At 38.5% G+C, this 27,679-nt stretch overlaps 1 protein-coding gene across 1 annotated transcript in view; it reads left to right on the top strand.

Annotated features, from left to right (window-relative positions):
* The window catches only part of LOC138629999 (zeta-sarcoglycan-like), a 328,227-nt gene that overhangs the window by 292,875 nt on the left and 7,673 nt on the right, over positions 1-27,679 (top strand). Inside the window, exon 7 of the mRNA XM_069714077.1 lies at positions 14,450-14,573. Coding sequence (XP_069570178.1) covers positions 14,450-14,573 — 124 coding nt within the window. The remainder of the gene's footprint in view (positions 1-14,449; positions 14,574-27,679) is intronic.

Here is a 27,679-nt window from a genome sequence, read left to right on the forward strand (position 1 = left end):
CCATTGTAATAGTCTATGTGATAAATGTACAGCTTTGCTTTTCAGATTTTTTTATTTTTTTTATAGCAAAACTTAATCAAAAGTACACATTTCTTTATAGTAGATTTCTAAATGACATAATTACTAATGTAACTGGTTGAGGCAAAGTATGAAGCTCTATGACAGCTGAGGAGATATTTCTCTGTCAGTCAGAGACTGATCTTACTAAAGTCAAACATACTTTTCTGTTACGTCAATTTATTTTGTCTCGAAGATTTTTCCATTTCACCGTCTCAGTAGGTTGTTGGCAATAATGTGTTCCCATAACTACATAAGGAACGAGACTTCTGTAATCAAAACTTAATCAAAAGTACACATTTCTTTATAGTAGATTTCTAAATGACATAATTACTAATGTAACTTAATGGTCCCTGGTGTGATGAGTACTTCCAATTTTGCCCATTTACAGACTGTACATTTTTGCAAGTCCTTGAAGTAAGTAGGGAAATGATTTGCCTTGTGGCTTCCATTTATTCTCCCACACTCACACACCCAATAGTTCATGCAACAATAAATACATTTTGTAACAATTGCAGAAACAAAGAGGCAACTTTTAGGATGATGATACTGCCACAAATCACAGCTACTTTAAAGTGAAGAAAAATAACTATTTAGAATTTTTTTTTCTGTGATTAGTAAATCTCTTTTTATAAGCATATTCTATTTTTTTTTTTTTTTTTTTTTAATTGTTATGTCAGGAAATTTTATAAATTATTTCATGCTCTTGTTTTTATGGAAAATATATATATTTTAAATCAGTAGATGATGACAAGATGAGTAGTAAGTATTTGATTCTAAGTACATGGCACGCTCATTATCATGAATATTTACCATGGTCCAAAGTCAGAGGTTTAATAAATATGCCACATTTTCTCAAACCTTCACATTATTGAAGTACACTTCAAGTTTCTGTTTTAACTTAGTACAAACATTAGTGTAATCTGAATTAGACTCAGGTCCACACAAGCAGCCAGATGTGGGAGAATGGTGTGGGATGGCAAAGTACACCACCTAATTAGCTCTGCAAAAAACTAAGAGAGTAAACCCGCCCCCAGCATTTTTTTGTTCTTATTTTTTTTTTTTTTAATATAAAAAGTTGAGGTTTGTGTCAAAGTAATGGGAAATCATTAAAATTTTGAATGAGCCACTTTCTCTTTGAACTTTGCCTTTGGGAAAAGCTTCTTTTCACGCTGGGTTTTTACATAATAGCAGTTCACTTTTCACTTTTAACTTTTTTCTTTGTGCCTAGGGTCAATTTGATAGAAGGATCAATGTAAAGTTTGGTAGAAAAAAACGCTAGGCTTTGTTTTCACCCTTTTCATCCTTTGTCTTTCTTCCTCTTCTCATTCTTGTCACACTTTCAACCATGATCAGTACAAGCAGTCCTGTCTTCAGAGGAATTTGTGGAGTATTATTTGTCTCCCACAACTGTGATGCTGATTGTCGATCAAAATCCTTGTTATTGTTTATAAAGTCTATTTTATACCAGAATTGTTGACTTGTTGTGAGGCTTAATGTTGGTTGAAGTAGAGTAACTTTGCTATCAAACGTTGATGTTGGTTCCCAACCAAACGTTTGTGCTCTTGAACAAGACACATACTCTTACAATTTGCTGTCCTGTGATTGGATTTTGGATACACCTTACGCTTCCTTGGTACAACAAGGACAATGAGCGCTCCCCTGCTCTGTTTCGTCCCTTATTGATTAGACACACATCAAAATCATTGAGAACAAAGAGAGAGGGGAAGCAAGCCGAATAACAAGCAAGCATGGTTATGGGAACGATCCATAATTTATCTGAATTTCTGTGTGTGTTTTTGGACTTGTTACACTGTCATGTTGTACAACCTGAATTAGTGCTGTTTTTTTTTTCTCAGATAAAGGCATTGGAAAAAAGTGTACTAAATTGTAAGGACACAGTTTGATATAACAATGATGTGGCCGGTGGAATCAAATCACTCATCCCTTGTGACTTTTTTGTTTCACTTTCTGCCGATTTGTTTTTTGCTCCCAGTTTCTGTGCTCACTTGTGTTTCATGAGCCCATCAGCACTCTGTGTATTTAGTTCTACCTCTTCCCCTTTGAATTGCCAGATTGTCTGTGTTCATCACCGTGAGTTCAGAGCTTCCCAGACGTTCTAACAAGTCTTGTTCGTTTTCCTCGTGGTTGACTTTTGCCTGTTTCTGTTTTTGTTTTTTTGGGCTCCTTGAGTTTTGGTTTGTTCGTTAACCTTTAAAGCTCACTTTTGCTTTGACTATCTGCTTCAGTGTCATGCATTGTCGATCTTTTTCCTTGTTACAGTATATACAACAAAGATATGATAACAACAAGTATGAAAATTATAGAAATATTGTGACAGGATCTTGTGAGGTTCTTGTTAGTCCTTAACCACAAACGCAGTAGAACTGTGCGTCTGGAGGAAAATCTCTTCATTAAAAGTGAAGCTCTCGTCCGAGACACGGGGAGTTCAGAGGCCAGCATCTCGATGCCACTGTTTTCATTGCATTGGCTTCCACCTTGACAGTTGGTTAATACTAATATGGATTATTTCCCTATATTACGCAGCAGTTCAATACATCCTTAAGATAGAAGTTTATATATAGAGTCCCTCTGACATAAAATATTCTTGCCTACTTGTGTTTAATATCGGCATCTCAGATTTTCTTTAATGATCATGACTGTCAGAAACATTTTGTGAGGCGGTTGGCTTAAAACATTGCAAGGACGACACCAATTGTATTTCAAAGTGCAAAGAAACATCAGAAACCACTGAGGAATTATTAAATTATCCCATGATGAACAATAACTTTTGCAAATGGTTTAAAAGCACACTACGAAAGTTCTTTATAGTACGGTTCAATTGTGTGAGCAAAAAGAAAATGATGAAGGCACATATTGTTAAAGTGGTGAGATAAAGTGAAGAGTCACAGAAGCTTTTTAAAGTTTGGGTAAACTTTGGACTTCTAACATTAAAGGTTCAGTGTGTAAGATTTAGGGGGATCTACAGGAAGAAATGGAATATATTATTTATAACCACGTTTTCATTCGTGTAAAAACACAAACCAAACACTGGCTCTAGAGGAAGCTTTTCACGTTTTCTGCACGTTTTGCCACCTCTGTAAATTCCCCTACATGCTTGGAGAAGAAAGGTGAAGCGATGGTTGTTTAATTATTATTCAATAAATCCTACGCACTGCCCCTTTTCTGTCTACTTCTCCATTACCTTTACAAACAAGTTGATGTTAGATGCTCTGATTATCAGCCAAATGTGTTAACTTTACACAAACAGTGGAATCAATGTGATCTGGTAGTGTGTAATAGTGCCTATTGGTTGCTACAAACAATATCTGCTGTGTTTCACATGGTATTGTAGATGCCTTTCTCCCTGCTAGAGCACGTTTAGTTTTTTTGAATTGCTCCGCAGAGCTTTGGAACATTGCCTCAGTAAACGGTACACATTGTTGTTCTGTCATTGTTTGACTTTGCTGATTGTTGTTTATCTTTGTTTATCAACTGCTGTTTATCATTGGTCGCTGTTGTCGACATCTTGAGAGGGAACATGCAAAATCAACAACGAGTAAATATTTAACAGTGTTGCCATATTGCCACACATCTGTTCCTATTGTGGATTTAAGTGTGTGTGTGTGTGTGTGTGTGTGTGTGCGATTAGCTCAGCTCTTGCGTGTATTGTATGTGTGGGTTGCAAAGATAGACGGCTGTTAACATCAGATTTTGCGACAGAGCCAAATGTTCCGCTGTGGATAAAGACTATTACAAATGGCTACAGGCTGTTTTGGCGAGACACTAAAATCATAGCAGATAAATAACATTAGAAAATGTCGAACTCACACACACATAAATGCACAAAGACACATGCTCCAAACGCAGCAACACGCAGCTGTGTTTGGTTGCAAACTGTTACTAGAAAGTCTGATATGCAGTCAAACCTGCTGACAAAAAACAGCCATGGGTCTCAAATAATCACCATCCCTCAGGTAGATGTAAGTTAGTACAACTTAAACTCAAATAAGCTGCAGAACTTACAAATGATTGTACTCAGCACCCCAATGATTATTAAGACACAGTACTGTTTCCTTGAGATACTGAATGGTTTTGTACGTGCTGATTTATGGGTAATACTGTTGTAACTGACTAGCAAGGCCTTCGGTCAAGACTTTTTTGTCCCAAGAGTTTTTATTTCTGGTTAGATCACACTTAATTTGTTTTTCTGAATTTAAAAATATATTTTTAATCAAATCGAATAACTTTAAACATGATATAAAAATGGGGCGGTGCAGTAGTTAGCACTGTCGTCTCACAGCAAGAAGGTTCTGGGTTGGAACCTTTGCCAGGGGCCGTTCTGGATGGAGTTTGCATGTTCTACCTGTGCCTGTGTGGGTTCTGTCTGGGTACTCTGGCTTCCTCCCGCCGTCCAAAGACATGCATGTCAGGTTAATTGGTGATTCTGAAAAAATTAATTGTCCTTAGGTGTGACTGAGAGCGTGAATGATCTTTGTTTCTCTCTGTCTCTGTGATAGACTGGTGATCTGTGCAGGGTTCGCCCCCCTGGGGCTGAAATTCAGAATTGTAACCATCTGCAGATACGTTGTTAAAATTAGGGCCCGACTGATGCTGTTTTGGGGGCTGATGCAGACACCGATATTAGGGAGTGAAAAAAATTCTGATATTCTTTATTTGTATACTGTTTATATAATGTTTTTTATACACACATATTACAGACATATTTTGAATTGTTACCTGAAATGTGGTTTTTGACAACGATAATTAATGGTTGAAGGATATTTTAGAGGGTTTTTTTTTATATACACTCAGAACACTGCACTAAAACAGTAAACTTCACTGGGAGCACAAATTCTAAAGACATTTTAACTGGATAATTTCTAATTCACACCAAGCATCTTTTTCTGCATTATGTTCAGTAAAAACAAAAAGTTGTCATACCATAATTATCTATTAAATGAACCTATTTAAGACCAGACATGTATTAAAGATACATCGAGTGACTGACAAGTAGATGAAATGCTGGAGCAATTTTCAGTTGCTGATTGACGCTCCTTGATGCTCTTTGGCTGTCATGATGTCGCACTATAATTTCGCTGGCAATCAGATGTGAGAATCCTCCATTTTATTAGCAGAATTATGATTTGATTAAAGAAACCTCTCAAAGTTAATATTCACTCAACCTTCTTTAAAGGGCATGTTTTTGTAGTGACGGAAGAGGGAGAGAGCTGAAGAGAGGCTAAAATCGAGAGAAGTAGACAAAAAAGAAATAGCTCTATTAATATAGCAGTGAATGAAGACAGAGATTGAAAAAAGTAAGGTTTGAAAACAAAACAAAAATTAGAGGAGTAATAAAAAGGTGGAGAGGTATTGCATTTTTTTTATCCCTAAAACTTTTTTGTTTGTACATTTTCTGCTTAGAGTGAAAGACTGAGCAGTCAGAATCGAGCCAGGAGGTAAGAGACAAGGAGTGGGAATGAGAGGAACACTGATAGGATGGCGGTAGGAGGGAAAGCAATGAGGTAGAGAAATGGAGAAAAGCACTGGGTTGATCTTATGATTGTTGTTTTCTCTGCTCAGCCTTTCGTTTCTCCCTTTCAGAGTACACTCTGTTTTATCTCTTCTTTTCCCCGTGCTGTCTACCCCATTCCCTCGTCTGATTCCTCAAGTGTTTTCTCTTTCATGTCTCCTCTGTCTGTCCACTAGAGGGAGGGTAGGAACTATACTATCTCTGTATCTGCTTATTGTGTTCTTGTTCTTCCATCTTTCTCTCCAGCAGTGTTCATGTCTAAGGAATCTGCTTTCTTTTTCTCATATTGTTTTTCAAACATTTATTCCTTCATTTGTGTATGAAAAAACTTTCTTTGATCAAATTTGAATATAGTCTGAAAGAAGGATGCATCTTTGCACTGATTTTCACTACAGTGAAAGCCCCGAATTAGAGATTATAGCAGGTTCCTGAACCTTGTGTTTTAAAAGATGCAGAGGATGAAGTTTTACTTTGTTGAAACCCACTTTGTCTTCACTCATTAAAGTTGCACATGTATCCACTTGCCATAAAGGAAATCAGAAATGTATTTATTTGCATATTGAACCCACACTGATACATGACATTACACAAAAATACTTTTCCTGAACAGTTGTTTTTCAGACAAATGGTGCTTCTGTAATTCTTACAGGCAATGACTGTAAGGTACCATAAAGAGCAAGGACAGGCAGGCAATGCAAATAGCAAATTGTATTTGTATTGTCCCAAACAATTGTTATTTTGCTGAATGCTTCCAGCGTTACTTGGGGAGGACTCTGTTTGTGAGTTAGTTGTCTTCCTGAAAGGGACAATCCTCATTATTTTTCTTTCATAAATTAATAATGAGTGAATTCACTGCTTTAAACAATGTTACCTTTTTTTTCTTTGGGAAATGTGAGTATATTATAAAGTTAGAGGTTTTGTTTGTTTTGTTTTGTTTTGTTTTGTTGTGTTGTTAAGTTGGACCCACTAATTGGCACCAAGAGGAGGTGAGGTTTTATACATTCTAGCCTGAAGATGATGGGGGAAAAAAAGTGCTGCAAGGAAATCATACAGAAAAATGTCTCATAAAAGACCCTAACTTGTGCTCAGAACAACAAACACCACACTCCTTATATGTATCTTTAGTTTGTATTTACTCCAGTATCACCATGGTTTATTTTAGTTTCACTACATCATCCTCCACTAAATTGTGAATCTGATAAGTTGTAAAAAAAAAAAAAATCCACACTTTGTGCTACAAGTTTTGTTGTTATTATCAACATCAAGTGTGGTGAAGGCAGTGATTACTGTACATTAAAGTGGAACAGTGGGATTAGGTACTTTCCCTGGGGCACTGTATCAGTTTTTATGGGAGGAGAGTGACATTCACAATCTCATTAACCAACATATGTCCCTACGTCTATATAACCAATAACGTGAATTGCTGAAGTCTCACACCTCAGTGGGGAAACCTTGTCCTCTTATTTTATGTTCTGCTGTGGCAAATTACTTATCCAATTATCTCCAATACGCTGTATTTGTACTATTCTTATCTATATTTTTCTTTGTGCAGCAGCATATATCCAGCTTTCCCAAGTTTCTTCCAATCTTAAGTAAAATACATGATAATATGAGCAAGGATCTCAGACTGCAATAGATTTGCTGCAGATGTTATTAATGCAGCAAGGGACTGCAGCCTGTTCAGATGATGTCTTATTCCACTGTCACAAAGTCTGCCAATATGACTGATTGATGTGTGCAAGCAACTGAACCTGTTTGATAACTGTTACATTTAGGTCTTTACAATCTTTAAAATACCCTCTGTCTGTAGCTCCCACAGAACACACACACACACACACACACACACACACACACACACACACACACACACACACACACACACACACACACACACACACACACAGATTTACAGCTTAGACAACGAAGATGACAACATTATGAAACGTAACATAAATCTGATCAGAACTCTCGCTGACTTCTTCCATCTAGAAAAGCTTAACGTTTTCAGCTTTTTGCAAACTGCCTAATCTTTCTTATCATTAAAAAGCCATGTTATCTTACAGAACCAGAGAACCGCAACCACAGAGAACCTTTTTTCTTTTCTTTTTTCAGACCATTTGTCTTTCTGTATTCCATTTTAAAGCAGAAAGTGACTCTGTGTCTTTGTGTTGGAATAGTTTGGTATTTCCCATTTTCCTTCCCTTCCTTGTTCAAAGTCTTGTATGGCCTTGAAAAGATTTAGTTACAGTATACAGGACTGCAAAAAGCTTTTGGGTCTTTAGACTCTCATTCAACTTCTCTCATGAAATACCAAGTCAATACAATTTTTTCCACAAGTCATAATAATGTTGTTGCTGAAGTCACTCCTTATTCGTTTACTGTTGGTCTTTCTGAAAATAGTTCCATGATTGATTAAATATTAGGCCTCAAATAGTGGTATGTTTGGGGGCCTCAGAACATCAGTTCACAAACCAATGTGTGACGTCATGGTTAGTTGCCGCTTACGTCAACCTTTTATTTTTTTTCCTCTCGCTTATCTATTTTCTACCCACCCCTCTTTCTTTACCTTTGTTTACTTTTATGATGTAAATTTCTGTCTCATTCCATGCAAAAACAAGTCGATGAACAATAGTTGGAATGGCTGAAGTTGTGAAGGAGTGAAGGTAGTCTTTCACTACTGATTAAATTATCAGCTTGGCACCCCATCAGAGGCACAAGGGCATGAAATTGCTTGACATTTTTTCTCCCTGTGCACTCTGCCATTAGACATTTCCTCAGCTACATTTCACAGCAAGGAGGACAGCAAGAGCCTCAGAAAATCATTTTAAGGAGTAACCCAAGGATTTGTGAGGCAGTGTGTAGTGTAAAGGCAGACGGAGGTATAGCACATTGAGCGTCATGACAAGACAAGCTGTATTAAACGCATAAACTTCTAGGACATATGTCATTAAGTGACTGCTGGTGAAGATACTATCTGAAAATTGATAAGCTAACATCCTGTGCTAAATCTCTGTGTATGTGTACACACACTATGCACACTGAAAGTCAAATTTAAGCACCTAGTATTGCTGAGAAACAACATGTACTCATCAGAGGTCCTAACATCCTCTTTAACACCAAACCCCTTGCCACACACACACACACACACACACACACACACACACACACACACACACACACACACACACACACACACACACACACACACACACACACACACACACACACACACACACACACACACACACACACACACACACACACACACACACACATGAACACACACACAAACTTCTGCTTTTTGCTCTTTCTCTCACACACAAACACACACACACGCCCATTCTTTCCACAAAGACAAATGTCTAATGTACCTTGACTTTCTCCTGTCCCACCTCAGTAACTCAGTTGGGACTTTTATAACTTTTTAAAACAGCCCAAGGCTTTCTCTTTTCACTCTTTTTTTCACACCTGCAGGATTCATGGGGCGATTTAAACACGACGCATCACCCTCCCTCACCCAGACACAGGCTCACTGCAAAAGGAGAGCCTTCTTAAATGCCATGTTTCTGCATTCTGTCTCGATTTAACTCTCTGAAAGTCAGAGACTGACGCTTTTACGGTCTTCATTCTTGTCTGAATGCATCACTCAGCAGCACTTCTTGAAATTTTGAAAGTTTTTAAAGTGCTTCTTGGATAGGGTCGGACGATGGCGACAGGGGCACCGAGGCAGATGACGAAGCGTTTAGTGTGAAAAGGTTAAAGGTTTGCGTCCCAAATGGCAAGGTGGCGATAAGGTGCTGTGGCCTTCAATAGTTCTGAAGTGGAAAAGGGCAGGATGAATGTCAGCCAAGTCTTCTGGGAAATATAAATCACACTAAAAACCCAAAACTTGAACATTTTCTGCTCAACTTTCCGCACCACTTTTAAAAAAATACACCAAATGAAGTAATTTCTCGAGAAATGCAGTTTCATCCCAGAGCTAGGACGAAGTTAAGATCTATGATCTCGAGGGATATTCCATCGAGTCAACCTTCAGGCACAATTGAAGGTACGTTTTGTGTTTTTCCTTTTTTTGTACTGAAGAAGTATGAGTTGTCAGAATAAAATAAATATTTCTTCTGTGCACTTATAAAAAAAAAAAAAAGGTGGTGAGCAGCAAACATGTTGATTCAGGGTACCACCCTGGTCTGAAAGGTTGTGGCACGCTTGTACATTTTAAAAAATAAATGTGTACATAAAAAGTAATTTATCAATAAGTAGCAAATACACACTGTCACATAAAAACCATGCCTGATTCTAAAAACAGATTCAAGTCCAACGTAAAACATAGTAGGCCCACCTAGTTTAGTTTGCTGGACAAACAAAATTTACAATGTTGTTTCCAAGTAGTATGTAATGGAAGAGACGAATGTTATATAAAACTGATATTTCCAATCAGAAATCAGAAATATATATATATATTTTTTTCAATGTACTTAAATTGTTCTCTTATTTTTCTCCCTTTTTATGATATCTAAGACCCCCACCCACTTTCTCTCTTTATTTTTCCCCAGAAAGGAATACAGATTTTTTTTTAAAACATTTCACGTTGATGTATTTCTGTCCTGCTTATCTTGTCAGGTTGGACAAATATGGACGCTGTATAAAATGGCCCCGTCTCGACTGAAGGTCAAAGCGGATCTATGAGAGAGAGGAGAGGGCCAGGGGTGTGTTGGCATGAGAGAGAGAAAAGGGGAGGAATAATGTAAGAAATGGAAGCAGAGAGGGAGGACAGACTGTTTTCTCTAATAATAATGAATTGCAAAGATAACACCTGAGCTGTGGGCTCCTGCTATCTGCACCATGAAAAAACACAAGAGGGACCTGACCAGAAACTTTATGTGTGTGTGTGTGTGTGTGTGTGTGTGTGTGTGTGTGTGTGTGTGTGTGTGTGTGTGTGTGTGTGTGTGTGTGTGTGTGTGTGTGTGTGTGTGTGTGTGTGTGTGTGTGTGTGTGTGTGCATATATATTTGTTTGTATTGGTGTCTTGCTGACTTAGACAGACTGTGGGCTTCAGGCGTAGAATATGTGTCTGTGGAATTGAAAGATGGTGGGACATTTATTCAAACATATCTAAATTAACCTTCTCCACCCTGGAGGTCGGGATCAGGCCCTATCTGCTTTCACTGCTATGACTAAAATGTGTGTATCTGGTAGAGTTGCAGTTTGGAACTTTTTGAGCATATGTAAACACCTCAGTGTTAACTGCCATTCTTATAGAGGTTTTTATTCTTCAATTCACATTTTTGATTAGACACAAGTAAAAATGTCAGCATCTACTGGAGTTTTAAAAATATATATAATGTATATGCCTTTAATACACGGTCACAGCTGAGATTGACAGAAAATGTTGGATATGTAAGCAGGTGAGTGAAATGCAGTAAAGGTCTGACTGGCCCAGGAATTCTCTGCTCAGGGCATATACTGTACACTCATGTGGTGTACATTCAAACCACTAATGAGACCTCGTGTTTTTTTCTACATTTCTGTCTATAGCAATGATGCATTTTAATCCAACAAAGTGAAAAGTACTGATAGATTTAACAGCCATGTTTAATATCTTTGGGTTCCCAATCAGATCGAGCCTGAGCCGCGGCTTGCTCGCCCGTGCTTTCCAAATATGGTTATTTCTGGGTCCAAAATAGTAAACTAGCGACAGACAAAATCAGAATTTGAGGATTCTTAACAGTTCACAAACCAATGGGTGACGTCGCAATTTGTTGCCACATGGTCTCCACCCAATCGGACCAAAGCAGACACACCTGATGGAAGAAGACATCATGACTCAAGGATTATGTTCATGTTATAACCAGCAAGCGGGTCCAGTGTAACAGAGATATATAACAGATTTTTACCAGATGATGGCGCTATAGTAAAAGCCAAGGGATTGCCCAAAGTTATTACAGTTCACCCTGATAGGATCATGAACGTCTATACCAAATTTGATGGCAATCTCTCCAGTAGTTGTAAAGATATTTCACTCAACATCAAAACTGTAAATTGTATGCTGATGCTTGAAGGGATCGCCAGTCATTGCAATTCATGCTCTGGGGATCATGAATGTCTCAACCAAATACCATGGCAATATATGCTGTTTCAGTCTGCACCAAAATGTTGGACATCCTAATACTGCCTCACCTGTAACATGACTTTGTTGGTGAGTTCAGAAGTAAGAGAGGGAAAAAGCACCGAGACATAATGCCTGGAAAAAAAAAAACCTTAATGGCCATCCATATTTAATCAAAGATTTGAATCATTGTTTCCCTTAAACTTAAAACCTAACAAGAAGTAAATCAGGGTGAATGCTGATAGCTCAAGTACACAAGCACAAGTCACACTTATAATTAAGAACATCATTTAAGGAATAACTGGCCTCTAGACTACTCTTTATTACATAAATTATCCAAGGTTAATCAAGTTGAAACGTGTACAGAACCTCAAACCCAATATTTCAACTGTTAATCGATGTTCATGGCAATTTTATTATGAAACCCATCCATCCTGGTCCTACTCCAAATAATGCATTGAACAGTGGGTTTTCTGTTGCCAGCTACTGGCAGTGACAAAATTGATTTGTTCTTGTTCAAAAATTTAACGCTTTATCATACAAGTAAAAGCACTTTCCACTCAGTCACTCCTCTATTTCTCTCATGCTGCATGCATTACATTTTGTCTTTTGTGTTGAAAGCCCTATCCCACTTCATGCCGAAATAAAATCTTAAAAAGCTTGCGGTAGTCTAAATGTGCAACTGAATACTTGACGAGAGATGAGTTTTCCACTTGTCAATGTGAAGATATCCTACGTCTCTAAATCGGCGATTGAAAATGAGGAGAAACCATACCAAACAGAATAATAGGTGGAAACAGACAAGCAAGTCAAAACAGAGGTGAAAGCAAACAGGGAGTGTGATGCTGAGAAGAAGAGAGAGGGGAGAAAGACATAGAGTGATAGTCAGTATGTATGTGTGTGCTTGTCCATCAGAGCTGGCTCCAGCGTGCAGCTGTAATTGCCTCAGCTGTCAAACCAGCCGAAGATCCTCACATCACTGCTGTTGACTAGGCCAGCAAGCTCTCGTTCTCCGATCTCTCTCTTTATGTTTATATCTCTCTCTATTTTGCACATGCAAAACTGTCTCGTATTTAATATCACCATCCATCTATCTGTCGATCTGTTTGCTTGTCTGCCCGTCTCTCTGTTTCTTTCTCCTTTTCTTAACCTCTGACTGCAGCAGCATACACTCTGTTTTTTACAGATCAATAAGTCAGACCCAATGTGAAGTGTCTGCTTCCAACACTTATTATATCACTTGGATGCTCAGCACTGCACAGCAGCAAAACTTCCATCACTTTTAATCCGCCTGACGACTCTGCGCCTCCAATACCTTTACCTTCGACCCAGAATAAATACCAGCCCTAAGAAACAGCGAACACAGAGTTATGACCGAAGAACTGGTTTCACTTTTTAACGTTTTAAAATTGTTACATAAAAAAAGTATAAACAGAAAATGTTGTGGATTTGTTTTCCACACTATGAGTTAATTGTGGAGACTAGTGAAAAGACTCATAGAATAAAAGCAACAAAGGGAACATTGTGAAACAAAGACATTTTCATCTAATGCAGCTTTCCATTGCACCCCATAAAGGACGCACCACACCGTAAGTCATTTAGTCTGAATCGGACTCATCCCATTTTATAGCAAATTGAGGTGAAATGACTTAATTCTGATGCTATCTAGCCTGTTCAAGCATTTTCTTAAATCAAGTGACATTATCCTAATGTTAGCGATCTTCTCTACTTTAGTTTATTCTCTCTTAATGAAGGAAATGTCTAAAATCAAATGTATATCTGCATTTCAAATTAACTGAATTAACTCAATTAGTTGATGTTTGTTTTTAGTCTATGAAGATGCATTTTAAGAAGCAACATTCAACTATATTACTTCTCAAGTTAAACCATTTTTGCTGAAGAATAAACAAAACGCCTACTGGCAAAAACACCCAGAAAAAAAAGAATTGATGACAGAAAAGAAGCTGTTTAATCAGAAGTACCTTCGAAATGTTCATTACTCGGTGCAACCAAACAAGGAAACTGCAGTGGGTTTCCATGTTTGGTTGCACCCGATTAATGAGGGAGCCTTTTTCTATCGGCTAATGTTTAGCTCTTCAAATTGAAATCCTGAAAGGTGGAATTATTCCCCGTCAAAGTACTTTGTAAAAGTCTGTACACTTTCTCCATCCCGAGGACTCTTGTCGAGTGAAGGACATTAACAGAGGAAGCACGGTACAATCGCTCCCAGCCTAAGTGCCTTTGGCCAAGCACTGATGCTTGTTTGTCACAATGTTTTGGCCACAGCCCGGATACACGTCATGAGTTCACTTAACCTTTGGCTTGAATGCTTTATCACCTCAGCCTCCCAGGGACTGGAAAACCAACCTTCTAAAGTGTTATTGGGCAAAGCGTGTCTGGAAAAGTGCCCTTATCGTGAAGCTGTTTTTTCTAAATTTGATTTTTGTTGTGAGTGTGCTGTTTAATTAGTTACACTCCCACGTCATGAATTGTAATTCTGTCTGCGTTGCTGAAAGCGCTCTTTAATATCACTTGCCAACTTGCCCTTGAGTCATATTTGAGTCGTATTTGAGGCAACAAACAACTTTTAGGGTTGTATCGGTTGGAGGAGTCGTTTACAGTAGACGCATTATCAATTCTGTAACACTATAATAATAACTACCTTCTCCCTGTTCAGACTGCAAGCCGGTACATGTGTTCTTGCACTGTTCCCATGGCCTACAGCATGACTCTAGTGTTGTTTCTGCTTCTCAGGCTGGAGTCCCCGACTCGGACCCTGACCCTGGAGGCCCCCAGAGGGGTGGAGGTCAATGCTGGAGTGGGAGATTTCACAGCATCCTGTAGGAAAGACCTCCTCTTGCAGTCCTCAGAAGGAGAGGTGAGTGTCTGTTTACATTTATTGCTATTTTTGAGTGTTTGCTTATATGTGACACTCTGGGTATGTGTGACAGAAATAGATAGAAGTGAGCTGACGAAAATAGCTATGTTCATGTGTAAATACAAAGGACAACACAAACTAGTGAAACCAGTGGGGTGTTTGTGTTCGTGTGTCTGGTCCTCAGACTCTGTGGCACTCTACAGTGTTGGGCCCGCTTCATTAAAGTACCTTATTAGGCTAATGAGCGTCATCAATCCCGGCGACCTTGTCCTCCTTTTCTCCCCTCCTCCTCTCATCACTTCTTTCTTCTCCTCTTCTATTTGGGAGAAGTGACTTCATTAAAGCTGGTTTGATGAGGTTCCCTGTCAGTTGTTGCTGTTGTGTGTGCGTGTGTTTGTTTGTGTGTGTGTCATTGTTAGCTTGCTATCTCACTGTCAAGCTCTTTGCATAGCAGCCTGCCAAGTTGCATGAGCACCGAAGCAGACTTAGCCATTATCCCTGTGTGTGTGTGTGTGTGTGTGTGTGTGTGTGTGTGTGTGTGTGTGTGTGTGTGTGTGTGTGTGTGTGTGTGTGTGTGTGTGTGTGTGTGTGTGTGTGTGTGTGTGTGTGTGTGTGTGTGTGTGTGTCAGCCTGCCATATTGCATGTCCGCTGGAGCATAGTGTGTCATTAACTTAGTAATTAACAGAAGAATGACCCCTTCTCGTTGCACTCACTGTCATTGTCAGTCACACACACAAACTGTCTTCGATCACAAATACACACACTCTCACATTCTCATACACAGCCCAATAAGCACCCCCCCCACACACACACACACACACACACACACACACACACACACACACACACACACACACACACACACACACACACACACACACACACACACACACACACAAACAGCTAACAGAGGTCTCAGAAAACAACAGTAAAAGTTGGATGCTCCTCTCTGTTTCTCATTTCCTCTCTTCAATCACAATCTTCTCTCTTCTTTCTTCACTTTCCTCCTCCTGCTCTTCTTTTCTACCCCCGCCTCCTCCCTCCTATTTTCTTGCTAATGACAAGTACACTACTTCATTCGTATGACTAGATAATAGAAAGCACACAAAGGTCACCAAACTCGTGGGACAGCTCTAGAATATGGTAACAAACTAAAAAATAAAAAAAATTAAAAAAAAAGGAGAGTTCTGAAAACACAATGGAGGGCGGACTTTACAAATGGCTGTGGAGGATGTGTAGAAGGCATAGAGAAGTTTTTTTTTAGCATTATCTGACAGTTATATTGAAAATGGCATAATAGAAGTAAATTATGAGCCTTGATGAACATAAACATCAATTTTAGGAACATTGTAATCTGTATGTGTCTGAACAATTATTACAACACTAATTATAGATCGGGCATTGACTGATTACGTAGATATTTTCCCAAATCTGTCTTTTTTTATTGTGATAAATTTGAACTGTTTATTGAAGTATGAAAGTAGTAGCTATGTTTTTTTTAATGAACAATTGTATAGGTATCTGTGTTACTTTGCATATATTATTTTGTTACAAAACTATTAGATATCCAATTACCTAGAAAACTCGTCACTGCAGGAAACACATACAGGATGAATCTGGTTTATTTCTACCTGGACTGTTTCCCATTAATGTGGTTATTGTGGCTCTATGACACATGCTTAATTTTCACTATCCAACTCTGTTGAAAAGATTCAGGGAAGCGATTAGTTGATCTAATTAAACCTGTGTGCAACTTCTACCATCTGTGGGGTGGGTTTGAAGGGTGTTGGGTTGTGTGGGTTTTGTAGTTTTGGGGTGGGGTGTGTGGGGAGGGGTTTAGGTTGGGTTGGGTGCTGAGGTTCTTTAACATCCATAGAACAATTATTGGGAGTTCTAGGAAGCTAATGAGAGTCCAGAAGTACTGAAATCCCAATGCCAGCTTTAGTTCTTTTGTTCTATGTAATGCACTTTCCTGATTGAGACATGTAATCACGAGAACAAGTATTGCCAGAGAGTAACTTACTGAGACTTTTGTAATGATGTATCGTATGTTTTTGACTGTACCCATGACACTTATCTTACATTGTGGCTTTTGTGTCCATCATAAAGATATGTATAATTTTACAGCTGAATTAATTGTAATTTGTAAAAAGATAATTTTAACAATGCCCTTTACCTCATATTTAAACTTCCACTCCTTACCACATCTCATATTGTCTCTCTCATTGAATTGTTACCTCTTTTCTCACTCACCTGTTTCTCTCCTCACTTTCCCACTCCCCCTTTCTCTTCTTCTTTCACCTTTTTTTTTTGGTGTGTAACTTTCTTTTCTATATCATCTTCTCATCCTCCTCCGTCCTCTCCATTCTCCCTTTCAGCCTCTCAGTCCTTCATCTCTCAGTAACCCAGCCTATCTAATTAACTTTCCACTGCCAGGGTTATACATCACTGTGGCTGTCACTTCACAAGGAAAGGGAGGGGAATTATAATTTTTACCTCCTTTTCTGTCACCCCCACTTCTCTCTCTCTCTCTCTCTCTCTCTCTCTCTCTCTCTCTCTCTCTCTCTCTCTCTCTCTCTCTCTCATGTGTTCTTTTGTCTCTTTCTGGTCTTTGTTCATCCATTATCGCTCTCTGTTTCTGTCTTTCTCTCTGTGTCATCCCTGCATAAATAGATGTCTCTCCATTGATGGTGAATATTAGCATGAAGCAGAGGGTAACAAGGGTGGTGGTGTGGGCCTTTAGCAGGGCTTGATACCATAAAAGGCTCTAGAAAATGAAGGGTTTGTGTTGCACGGCTTCTCAACCTCGTCAGCCTTTTACTACAGCCTTCGTCAGCCAGATGTACAGGAAGAAACCTTCTGGTCACGAAGGTACAGCTTTTTAAATGCCACCAAAGCCTTATCAGCATGTGTAATTGTGTTCAGAAAGGCTCAAATTAACCAAATATAGAAACGTGCAAGGTCACACTTGAAAAGGATATTGCCATTAGAATATAATCTCTTTTTAGAGAAAGAGTTGAGGGCAGAAGATATGATGCACCCCAGACTAATTACTGTGGCGTTAAAAATAGGGGGAATCCTTTCTTTTTCTCACTTTGTATTCTCCTTAAGGTACTCCAGTACACCATAACATATCTTCTGGGATCCAAACAGAGCACTCTCGAGCATCACTTCTTTTTTTTTTCCTGCTAAGTCCAGTTGCGCAAACTCAAGGGGCATTTGTGTATCCCTGTGTGTTCACTTCAAATTGATGCTTAATGACCAGAATTGCCTGGCATAGTTATGAGTGGTCTGTGAGATGAGTTGAAATTATGTTTTATCTGAGGTGAGGAAGTTCACCTTTAAACTTTGAAAATGCATACATTTACACACTGTATTAATTGTTAAGTCATTATTTAAATTTAACAAAAGAGATTAACAACCTTTCCCCCACATGACAACAAAGTCAATGCAAAGTAGTAAAACAGTGTACATTTCCCCGAAATCGAATCTATCTTCAACAGATGACCTATTGATAAGAGAACTTGGCACAAAGAAAGGCATGGTGAATATGCTGTTGACACATTTTAAAAGTAATTGAAATATAATCAAACGCAAGACTTGATGTGAAAATGTCCACTTAACAACAACCTACAAGTGAGAGCTCAGTCCAGAGAAAGCTGCACCACCAATCAACACCAAGCCACCCACATTATTAGAAATAATACATTTTGTTGCCACTTAATATGGTTTAGATTAAGAATACTAAAGTCTTCAGAATCCAGACTGTTATCAGTGCCAATTTGATTTTCATTAATTATAATTTTGTCTTCTTAAAAATCATCAAGTTCAACCCGAAAATCTATTACGCTTTATCACATACAGTACAACACTGACACCACATAAGCTGCCCCTTTAATAAGTCACCATAAGTTTGTCATTAGATAGTTGACACCTTGTGTCAGTGTGCATTGCAAATTAATTTGCTTTCCACCTTTCTCATAATCATATCTGACCGAACGACATTAACATATTTCTCCGGAGATCAACGCCCTCTTAACAACTTTCCTCCACTTCTCTCTGGATAAACACACATTTTACGCCTGACTTGTTCAGGCTGTAACAAAGAAGGAAGCCCCACTCAGTGACAAATTAATTAAGCAAGTCATTTATTAACTCTAAATAAGCAAAGCATATTGTTTGTTCTGACCTAAAGCTGCAAGTGGCATGCACAAAGGATAAACTATACACAATCAAATCAAACAAAACAAAATTTGGATCCTGAAAGTTGAGCAGGTGGAAACAACCCCTCAATGAGGAGGGAGGGGCAAAGTATCAGGAATTAGGTGAACAGAGGAAACCTAACAGATAGTGTCATGCAACCATGGGCAATCACAATTTGTGTAATTATTTTTTTTTCATTAATTCCTGTCAAAACAACTTGTGTCCCCTGATTTTTACACTGTAACCACTCTTATTCATGCACCTACTCATGGATATGCAGCTGAACGCTAAAATACTGGAGGGAAAAAAAACAAATATTCAGGCCAAACTTGCTAAATTTGCGTATTATGACTATGCATGCAATTTTACCTTGTTGGTGCAGATCATTATCCTGATAATTGCTGCCCTAAGTCTGTAAAATATACAATTCAGCCATTTGCCAAGCTAAAAGTTCTCAGGGGACAGCCTTAAAGATATGGAGACAGGAAGGCAGACACAGTCAGTCATGCAGGTATAGAAAAACTGGCATGAAGAGAAGAAAATCGAAAGGCACATACATGAGTTCAAGAAATACAGACTGACATACAGGCGGAAGAGCACTTTCTACCACCAGATGTAATATGTTGCAACTATGTGTTTTTCTGTCTATATGTAGCTTTGTGTTGGCTTTTCTCTAAAGATCATGCTATACATTAGACATGTTAGAAAAAAATAAAAAAAAATAAGTAAAATATTTCGAATGTGCAACGTTCTTAGTATCAAAGGAAGTTGTTAAAAAAATGGCAAGTTTATTTTTTTCCTTCTCTTGCAATTTCCGTTAATTCCTACAATTTGACCACAAAAAGATCACTTGTAATAAGTGACATCAAATATTTGAGCAAATATGCTGCAAAATCAAGTATTTTTGATGGCAACAATCACAGAAAAAACATTAAAAGTTTAAAATTAACAACCAGCTGTTTTGAATCTGTCGGTGCCCTTCAATAAGAAATAAGAGAAAAAGATATGATGGGATGCTGTTTTGTTTGGATGTGATCTTTGCAAGTGCATGCAACAACTCAGCAATGAACGCTTAGCATAACACAGTTTGGTCCCCTGACACCTTTCTCTCTCTTGGTGTTGTGCATTGGGCAGCCTCTGCACCTGTGCCTGTTTTGTCATTTTGTTTCACCCACAGTCTGCAAAGGTTCACTTCTCTGCGTGCCAAACCAGCTTATTTAAAAATACATGAGACATTTTATAACACTAGTGCCCAATGACGTAATGTCTCCTCATCAGGCAGTGTATTTTTAAAAGGGTCCATTATGAGGACATGTGTTACCCTTGAGTTTAAAAAGACACATTTGACTGGTACGTAGGAGACACTTTCAAGTCCACAGCAATTTGTCAAAGTTATTATAATACTCTGTGACATTTTCATTATCTATATCATTTTGGTACCCTTTCACTGCTTATGTAACATTAATTCAGTACAAATAACTTTGGCACTTCATATATCCTTTTTCCACACATGCAGCTCAGCATGCCCCTGGCTAACAAACTATTGGTTAAATATATGGGAAAATTAATCCACCGTGCAGAATTTTTTTGACCTGTATAAGTTGCATGTTTGTCACTTTTCACACCACATGTCACTTTGGTTATTTATCTACTGAAAGGTGTTTGTGTTTTCAAACAAACTGTGCACTCCATTTTTCATCTTGTCATTTTATTTTAAAGTAGCAACTTCTCTGATATAAATCAGTCCCTTCAGAAAATCTTGCGATCACAATAATTAGCACAAATTCAAGCAATCTTCGCAGCATCTGGGGGACCTTACAATTTTGCACAATTCCATCCATTATTCCACAAATAATGTCAACACAAGCCCTGCTGAAAGTATTACGGTGTAGCCTTTTCAAACACAACTCACTTAAATAACAAAAATAACTTCTCATTTACAAACAGCACCAGCACAACAAACTCTGTGCTATTTAACTATAAAAAAAGAAAAGAAAAAAGAAAAGGGCACAAGCAGAAAAAGAGGAAGCGATGGGCTCTGTAGGAAATGTAGTGTTATCATGGGAAGGAGGAATATGCACAATTTGTTTTATCCACACTTTGAATTGTAGAGACTGCATTTGTGCATGCAGTTTGTGTTGAATTAATGATTTACAAAAAGCATTTAAAGATTTTATTTTGACAGCAAATGTAGCCTTTGTATTCTCTGCCCTATATTACAGTCCCTGTTCTGTTGTTTTCTAAGTTAGAAAAAAATTTAAAAAAAATAAGTAAAATATTTCTAATGTGCAACGTTCTTAGTATCAAAGGAAGTTGTTAAAAAAAATGGCAAGTTTATTTTTTTTCCTTCTCTTGCAATTTCCGTTAATTCCTACAATTTGACCACAAAAAGATCACTTGTAATAAGTGACATCAAATATTTGAGCAAATATGCTGCAAAATCAAGTATTTTTGATGGCAACAATCACAGAAAAAACATTAAAAGTTTAAAATTAACAACCAGCTGTTTTGAATCTGTCGGTGCCCTTCAATAAGAAATAAGATAAAAAGATATGATGGGATGCTGTTTTGTTTGGATGTGATCTTTGCAAGTGCATGCAACAACTCAGCAATGAACGCTTAGCATAACACAGTTTGGTCCCCTGACACCTTTCTCTCTCTTGGTGTTGTGCATTGGGCAGCCTCTGCACCTGTGCCTGTTTTGTCATTTTGTTTCACCCACAGTCTGCAAAGGTTCACTTCTCTGTGTCAGCTTATTTAAAAATGTTGAAAAATAGTTACATACTTCCCTAAAAAGCCCACCTTATCCAAATAGCATTCCTTTTCATCTTTACTCATACAAGCTTTCCCTGACCGCTGACACCATCAAATGAGCGGAGGGGAGCGGATGAAGGGGGGATAGAAGGAGGATCGGATGAGTGGGAGGTGGAGGAGGATGGCAGAAAATAGATGTTTCTGTCGATTTTGCAGGAGAAAATAAAGGCGTGCGGGACAGCAAGGCTTAAAGCCAAATCAATGTTGTCAGCAGCTGGCACTTAAGAAGGGGCCATTAAAGTTTAAAAAGTTTGGAAAGCAGCGCTGGAATTAGGGCCAAATGGGTTAGAGGTAGGAGAGCGCTGGCTTCCATTAAAATCAAAGCCAACGAGAGCTGACAGATCCTCTCAGGATTCCTGCAGTCCTCCTGGCTTTTTTTGTATTATCTACTCCCTTTCTCCCCCTGTCTCTCTCGCTCAGTCTCCCTCTATCTCTTTCTATTCTACATTCATTCACTCTCTGGCGCTTTTCATTCTTCTAATTCATGCGTCTTCCTACCCTTGCTTCCCCGTGACCCGGAAATCCCTCTCCCTTTGAAATCTTTCAGAATGTTTGTACCGCTTAAACGCGTCACACGAGGGAATCCTACACAAATGTTGTTGTTTTTTTTCTTTTACTGGCAGCACCCCTTTTATATTAAAGTATTTTTGACTAGACAGAAGAAAAACACAGCTAAAAGCTTTCAAGATAATTTCACAATTCAGATTCTACATGCCCAATAACTATGTTATAAATTAACATCAATAATGTCAATAATGGTAGGGCTATTTGTTTTTACAAGCATTTTTCTCAAAATATTACAAATAATACAATGCTATCACTGTTTGGATGCTCCTTTACTGTCCTGTCAAATCAGATACAATCAGCACAGCAGTCAAAGGGACGACATCGTCTGGTAAAGAAATGTCCCCTAAAGACACTTGTGTTTCCTCGCTGGGTGCATCATCCCTTTTGGGAGGAGCTAAGATGCAAGAAAGAGATGCAAGTGAGGAAAGAAGAACCAAATAAAATGCACCCCCCTTTTTTGGTTGTCTATTCATTTTCTGTTCCCTTCCGACTCATTCACTCTGTCGACCTGGACTTTCCATTAGTCTCTTCTTTCATCTGCTTGTCTCATCATATGCATTTTACAGTAGATGCCTTCAGATTTTTTTCAGTTGAATATGTCTATCAGTTAATCCTACCCCATTCTGTATATTCCATTATGAGAGCTTTGGCTCACTCACTTTTCATTTTAAAAGTCAGCTTCTTGCGAACTGAAACATGGAACCGACAGTTGCTAAAAATCAAGCCATGTTTCTTTCTATTTTTGACGTTTGTCAGCTATAGAAAATCAGACAACTTACTTTTCATTACTAATGATGGCTCTGTTTATATGTTGGATGATAACCTTAATATTATTCACAATTCTGTCCACAGGGTTAGAAATAAATACTCTCGGGGAGAATGCATGAGTTTGAATGGTGGTCTACAAAGTACAATTTTTGCCTCCCATTCACACGCAAGTACACAGCAAGAGCAACAGATGCAGACTTTCTGAGATGTTAACGATGGACGCCACACATAAGTCACCCTCGTTCTTAAATAAACAATAGCAAGTAAACAGCAATAAATCAAAAGCTCTAACATACAAAATTAGACCATATAAAAAAAATGCACAGTTTATGCTTGCAGCAGCTTGTTTGTCAAAATGTCACGTTTACCTGAAACTCTTCCCAAATGTGCAAAAGACACCTTGAACGGTAAGGTACATTTGCATCTAGTTTGTGCTCACTGCACAATGCTGCTGACTTCAGCGAGGTGAAATCAGGTCAACCACAGTAACTTTTAACAAAGTTACGTTACCATGGAGTTTTATTGTTTGTTGACACAATGCTGGGGTTTATTAAGACTCCGTAGCCTGGAGGTGTTATTGGGCTGGTACACCGGGACTGGCTTTTTTTTTTTTTTTTTCTTTTTCCCACAGCTTGTTGTTTTACCTGCGGGTAAGGCAGAATGGGGAGTGAATTAGAATGCTGGCAGGGGGTGAGTCCCTGTTGTACACACGGATGCTGCGGAAGCCCCGCAAATATATAAACACATACAAAATAAGCTCTCAAAACTGTACTCGATAAAACAAATAGGTTCCTCCTCACACACAGGATGCCCTCACGCACACACACTCACATGCAAACCAACTCAAACAACCAAAAATTGTTCAGACGCACACACACACACATAGTGTGAAATCAAAGCGCACTTCCACAGCTGCCCCCTTCTCTCAGTCTCCAGAGCCTTCCTGTTTACTTCCAAAACTTGTTTTCATCATCCAACTCCACTCTGAGAGTTTTCATCTGTGTGCGTGTGTGTGTATGTGTTCATAAAAATGAGATAACAGATTTCCAGATACCTGCCAATAGCTGGGAGAAGTGGATATTTTTCAGAAGGTGTGATTAATGTCAGAAAATGTTTTAGCCTATACTTCATACTCCCTGAGGCGATCACAGATGTGTGTGTGTTTGTGATTCGGTCAGTGTGATGTAACTCAGTCTCAGTCTTTCGACGTGTGTGGGAGTGTTGTCTTTTTTTCTTCCTCTCTTTTTGATGCTGCCATCTGTCACAGCATTCGTTTGCCTTTTCGTTGATCTCCAGCTCCATCGCTGTGTGTGTGTTGTTGTGTGTACGTGCATCACTGTCACACTCCCCATTCTTCTGTACCGGGGGCATGTTTGCGTAAATGCATTTGTCTTTTTATGCACTTTTGTGTGTATCTGTATCTGTGTGTGTAGTACAGTAGAGCAGACCGATATTGCTTTATGTCCCCGCTACATCTGGGTTCCTCCACTCTTAGTCTCTCTCCAGCCGCTGTCATTTAGTCCATTGTCAGCTCCCATTCCAGCATCTGTCCATTCAACAAGCCTAATGGTCTGTGTAATACACTCAGATAGCTTCACAGCCTCCCACCTATTTGTGTTGTTGGAGTGTGTGTATTTGTGTGTGTTACATGTGCAAGTGCTGGGGGAGAAAGAGAGAAAAAGAAAAGGAGAATGGGAGGCAAGGTGAGGTAAGTCTAGACGAACGAGAGGTTGAACTGTGTGTGTGTGTGTGTGTGTGTGTGTGTGTGTGTGTGTGTGTGTGTGTGTGTGTGTGTGTGTGTGTGTGTGTGTGTGTGTGTGTGTGTGTGTGTGTGTGTGTGTGTGTGTGTGTGTGTGTGTGTGTGTGTGTGTGAATTTGTAGTAAAACAGTACTGCTTTTGTCCTTTCAACCTTCTGTCACACCTCTTTCCTCCGACTCCTCCATCCTCTCAGTCAAAGACTTTGGAGTCAACACTTTCTAGTATATTTCAGTTCCTGGTCAGTGCATTTTAAAGGAGTATTCACATTTTGACAAATGCGTATTCACTTTCTTGCTGATGATTTTCTGTTCAGGTCAGTAGGTTTATGACCTATGTCAACTTACAGGTGAGGTTTTTTAGGTGTTTGAGTTTAAGATTGCCTGAACTCGCCAGTTTTGTGATTTTTGCCTATTTAACAGTAAGAAGAGGCCACAGCTCCAAAACTGATCTAATTATTTAGTTAACTAGCTTTTAATGGGATAAATAAGTGGGATGAGGACTGACACAAGTAACTTAAAACCAATTTAAAGAGCCCCACCACTCAAAAAAAAATATATATTATTCTTAGTTTATTGTTTGGGCTTCACTGGACAGAACATTGTATTTGCAGAGTTAACAATTAGAAGGCTGTTTTCACATCCATCTGCTAACTGCTGAACGTTGTTCTGTGCTCACTAAAAGTCATAATTTAAAGGATGGGACTACGAGCATGATTTGTGACATCACAAATAGTTTGGAAGCGAATCATGGTACAATTTGATTTACACAAGAATGATGTGAAGGCTTAAAACCATCAGTAGGCACACACGCTAAGAACGGACTGTGTAGTAATGTAAAATAAATATTGTGTTCAACAGTGGATCATAGATCCTGAAATTTTTAATAAATGAGAAAGAGGAGATGCCATTTTATAGATTTTTTTTTAAAGTAAAGTAAAGTAAAAAAAAATATAATTCTGAGTATTTTAATATACATGTTAAAATATGATATTTATGGAGGTGTATCAGCAAACAATTTTGTCTTTGTCAGGTTCAGTCAACTATAATATTCAAAATGCTGTAATACTTATAGCATAATTTGACTACAGCTTTGGCTACAAACTGTATTTACTGTACAGCTTTGTGTGACTCTGGTTTAACAGTTAAAACATGTTAGTGCTGTGAGACTGCCTTGTCTGTGTTACTAAAAATCTAAATTCCTGGTTAAAAATAGCCTTTTTGTCATTGTTTTACTTTTTAATCATGCATTCCTGGTTCCTCGTTAGCCTCTTCCTCTCTGGGGTTCTCACATGACACTTCCTCCTCCTCCCCTTCCTCTTCCTCCCAGTCCCCTCCTAAACACATTCATACAGTCTTCCCCCTCTGTAACTCCTCAGTGCATTCAGAACACTTGTTCTTCCTCCTGATCTCCTCCCAAAGACACTTTAACCCTCTTATCTCCTCAGCTGTCTTTCTCCCTCCACCTCCCTCCTCCTTCCATTCCAGGAAAACCTCTTTTCACCGCCACCCCGTCTCTCACTGCTCACTCGACTCCCACCCTCTTTTGCGTGTTTCGTAGCTATGCCAAAGGAAATCATCCATGAAAAATGTTTTGACCCTCCATAATTGCCACTTCCCGCATGTTCCCCATCTCCTTGAGGCCAGAGCCACGTGCTTGCTAAACTGCTGTTAGAGAGAGATGGGTGCAAAGACACACTGTCGTTCGTACTCGAAGCACATAGCCAGTCACCCACACAGACATATACATTTATGCTAATGTAAGGGACAAAAATATATACTGTAAGACACATAAAGGCACACACATTTCCCTATTATATGTATGCATAGAGAGAGAGAGAGGACAAGATATGAAAATGTGGAAGCGAAAGTGTGTGTAGATTTTAAATAAATCTGATAATTTGCAAGACCAAAATGTTATTGTTTTTTGTTTTTTTTATATATATTGCCTACTGCCTGTATATTTGTAAATACGCATACACTTGGCTGCATGCATGTACATTTACACTTGCAAATACAAGAGATTTTGTTTTTTGATATTATTTGGGGAATCGCTTCGGACTGTTTAGTTTTTGGAAATCTGTTGGAAAAACATATTTTATATGGCTGGTTTAATCTCAGCTGATAGACAGATGACAGATATCATGAAGTTTATTCTTTTTATTCAATGAATAGAAACAGCCCACTTTACACAGCCCTTCTGGGCTCTGCCTTCCTCAGCATGTGTGTTAATCGGTGAGTTTATTGACCTAAAATCTACATTTCAAATATTACTTTAATTTTATTGAAAAATGTGTTTATTCTAATTTATGGTTTTGATTGATGTTTGAGGAGAGGTATTGAGGACACTTTTTTCACTTGATACCAGACAATTGAATAAAGCTGAGAATACTGTGTGTGTAGTGGACTGCTGCTAATTTTTTTTTTTTTTTTTTTTCAAAAAAAAAAAATGTAAAAAGAAAAATGTAAGAGGACTGACTCTATGTGAACTCATTGGACTTTAGCTACTGATTGGTAACACTTAAAGGTTTTCAGGAGACCTGGGGTTTTGTTTTCATGAACCTGGAGAATCCTACCCAGTTCACCAGGGGACAGTTTGGTATTTTTGTAGCACACCTGTGATGCAACAGGGTGGATCAGAAAGACTACACTATCATATTTAGGGCTGCAGGAGTCTGGTCTTGAGTCCAGTCTCAAGGTTTAGTTTTATGATGTGAGACTTGTCTCAGGTACTTTATATTGGATATGACTCCGGCTACTCGGCTTTTAAGTCACAACACCTTAAAACATTTCATTAGCGCATCACAAGTCTTCAGGTCAGTTATCAAGATTATGTTGCCAGTAAAATTACTAAAAGGAGCAGTCAGCTGGAGGTAGCGCTAGCATTAGCAGCTAAATACTTCCAAAGCACAGTGACCTAAACTCCTGAGGGTATTAACTGAACCCATATTAAAGCCGTTTCATTTACAAGGACATGTCCCCATATAGCACTGTTGAA

Source organism: Brachyistius frenatus, unplaced genomic scaffold (assembly GCF_029030835.1).
Source record: "Brachyistius frenatus isolate BFR_SWC_R1_liver_20210118 unplaced genomic scaffold, ASM2903083v1 Contig_125, whole genome shotgun sequence".
In the NCBI taxonomy this organism is placed as follows: domain Eukaryota; kingdom Metazoa; phylum Chordata; class Actinopteri; family Embiotocidae; genus Brachyistius; species Brachyistius frenatus.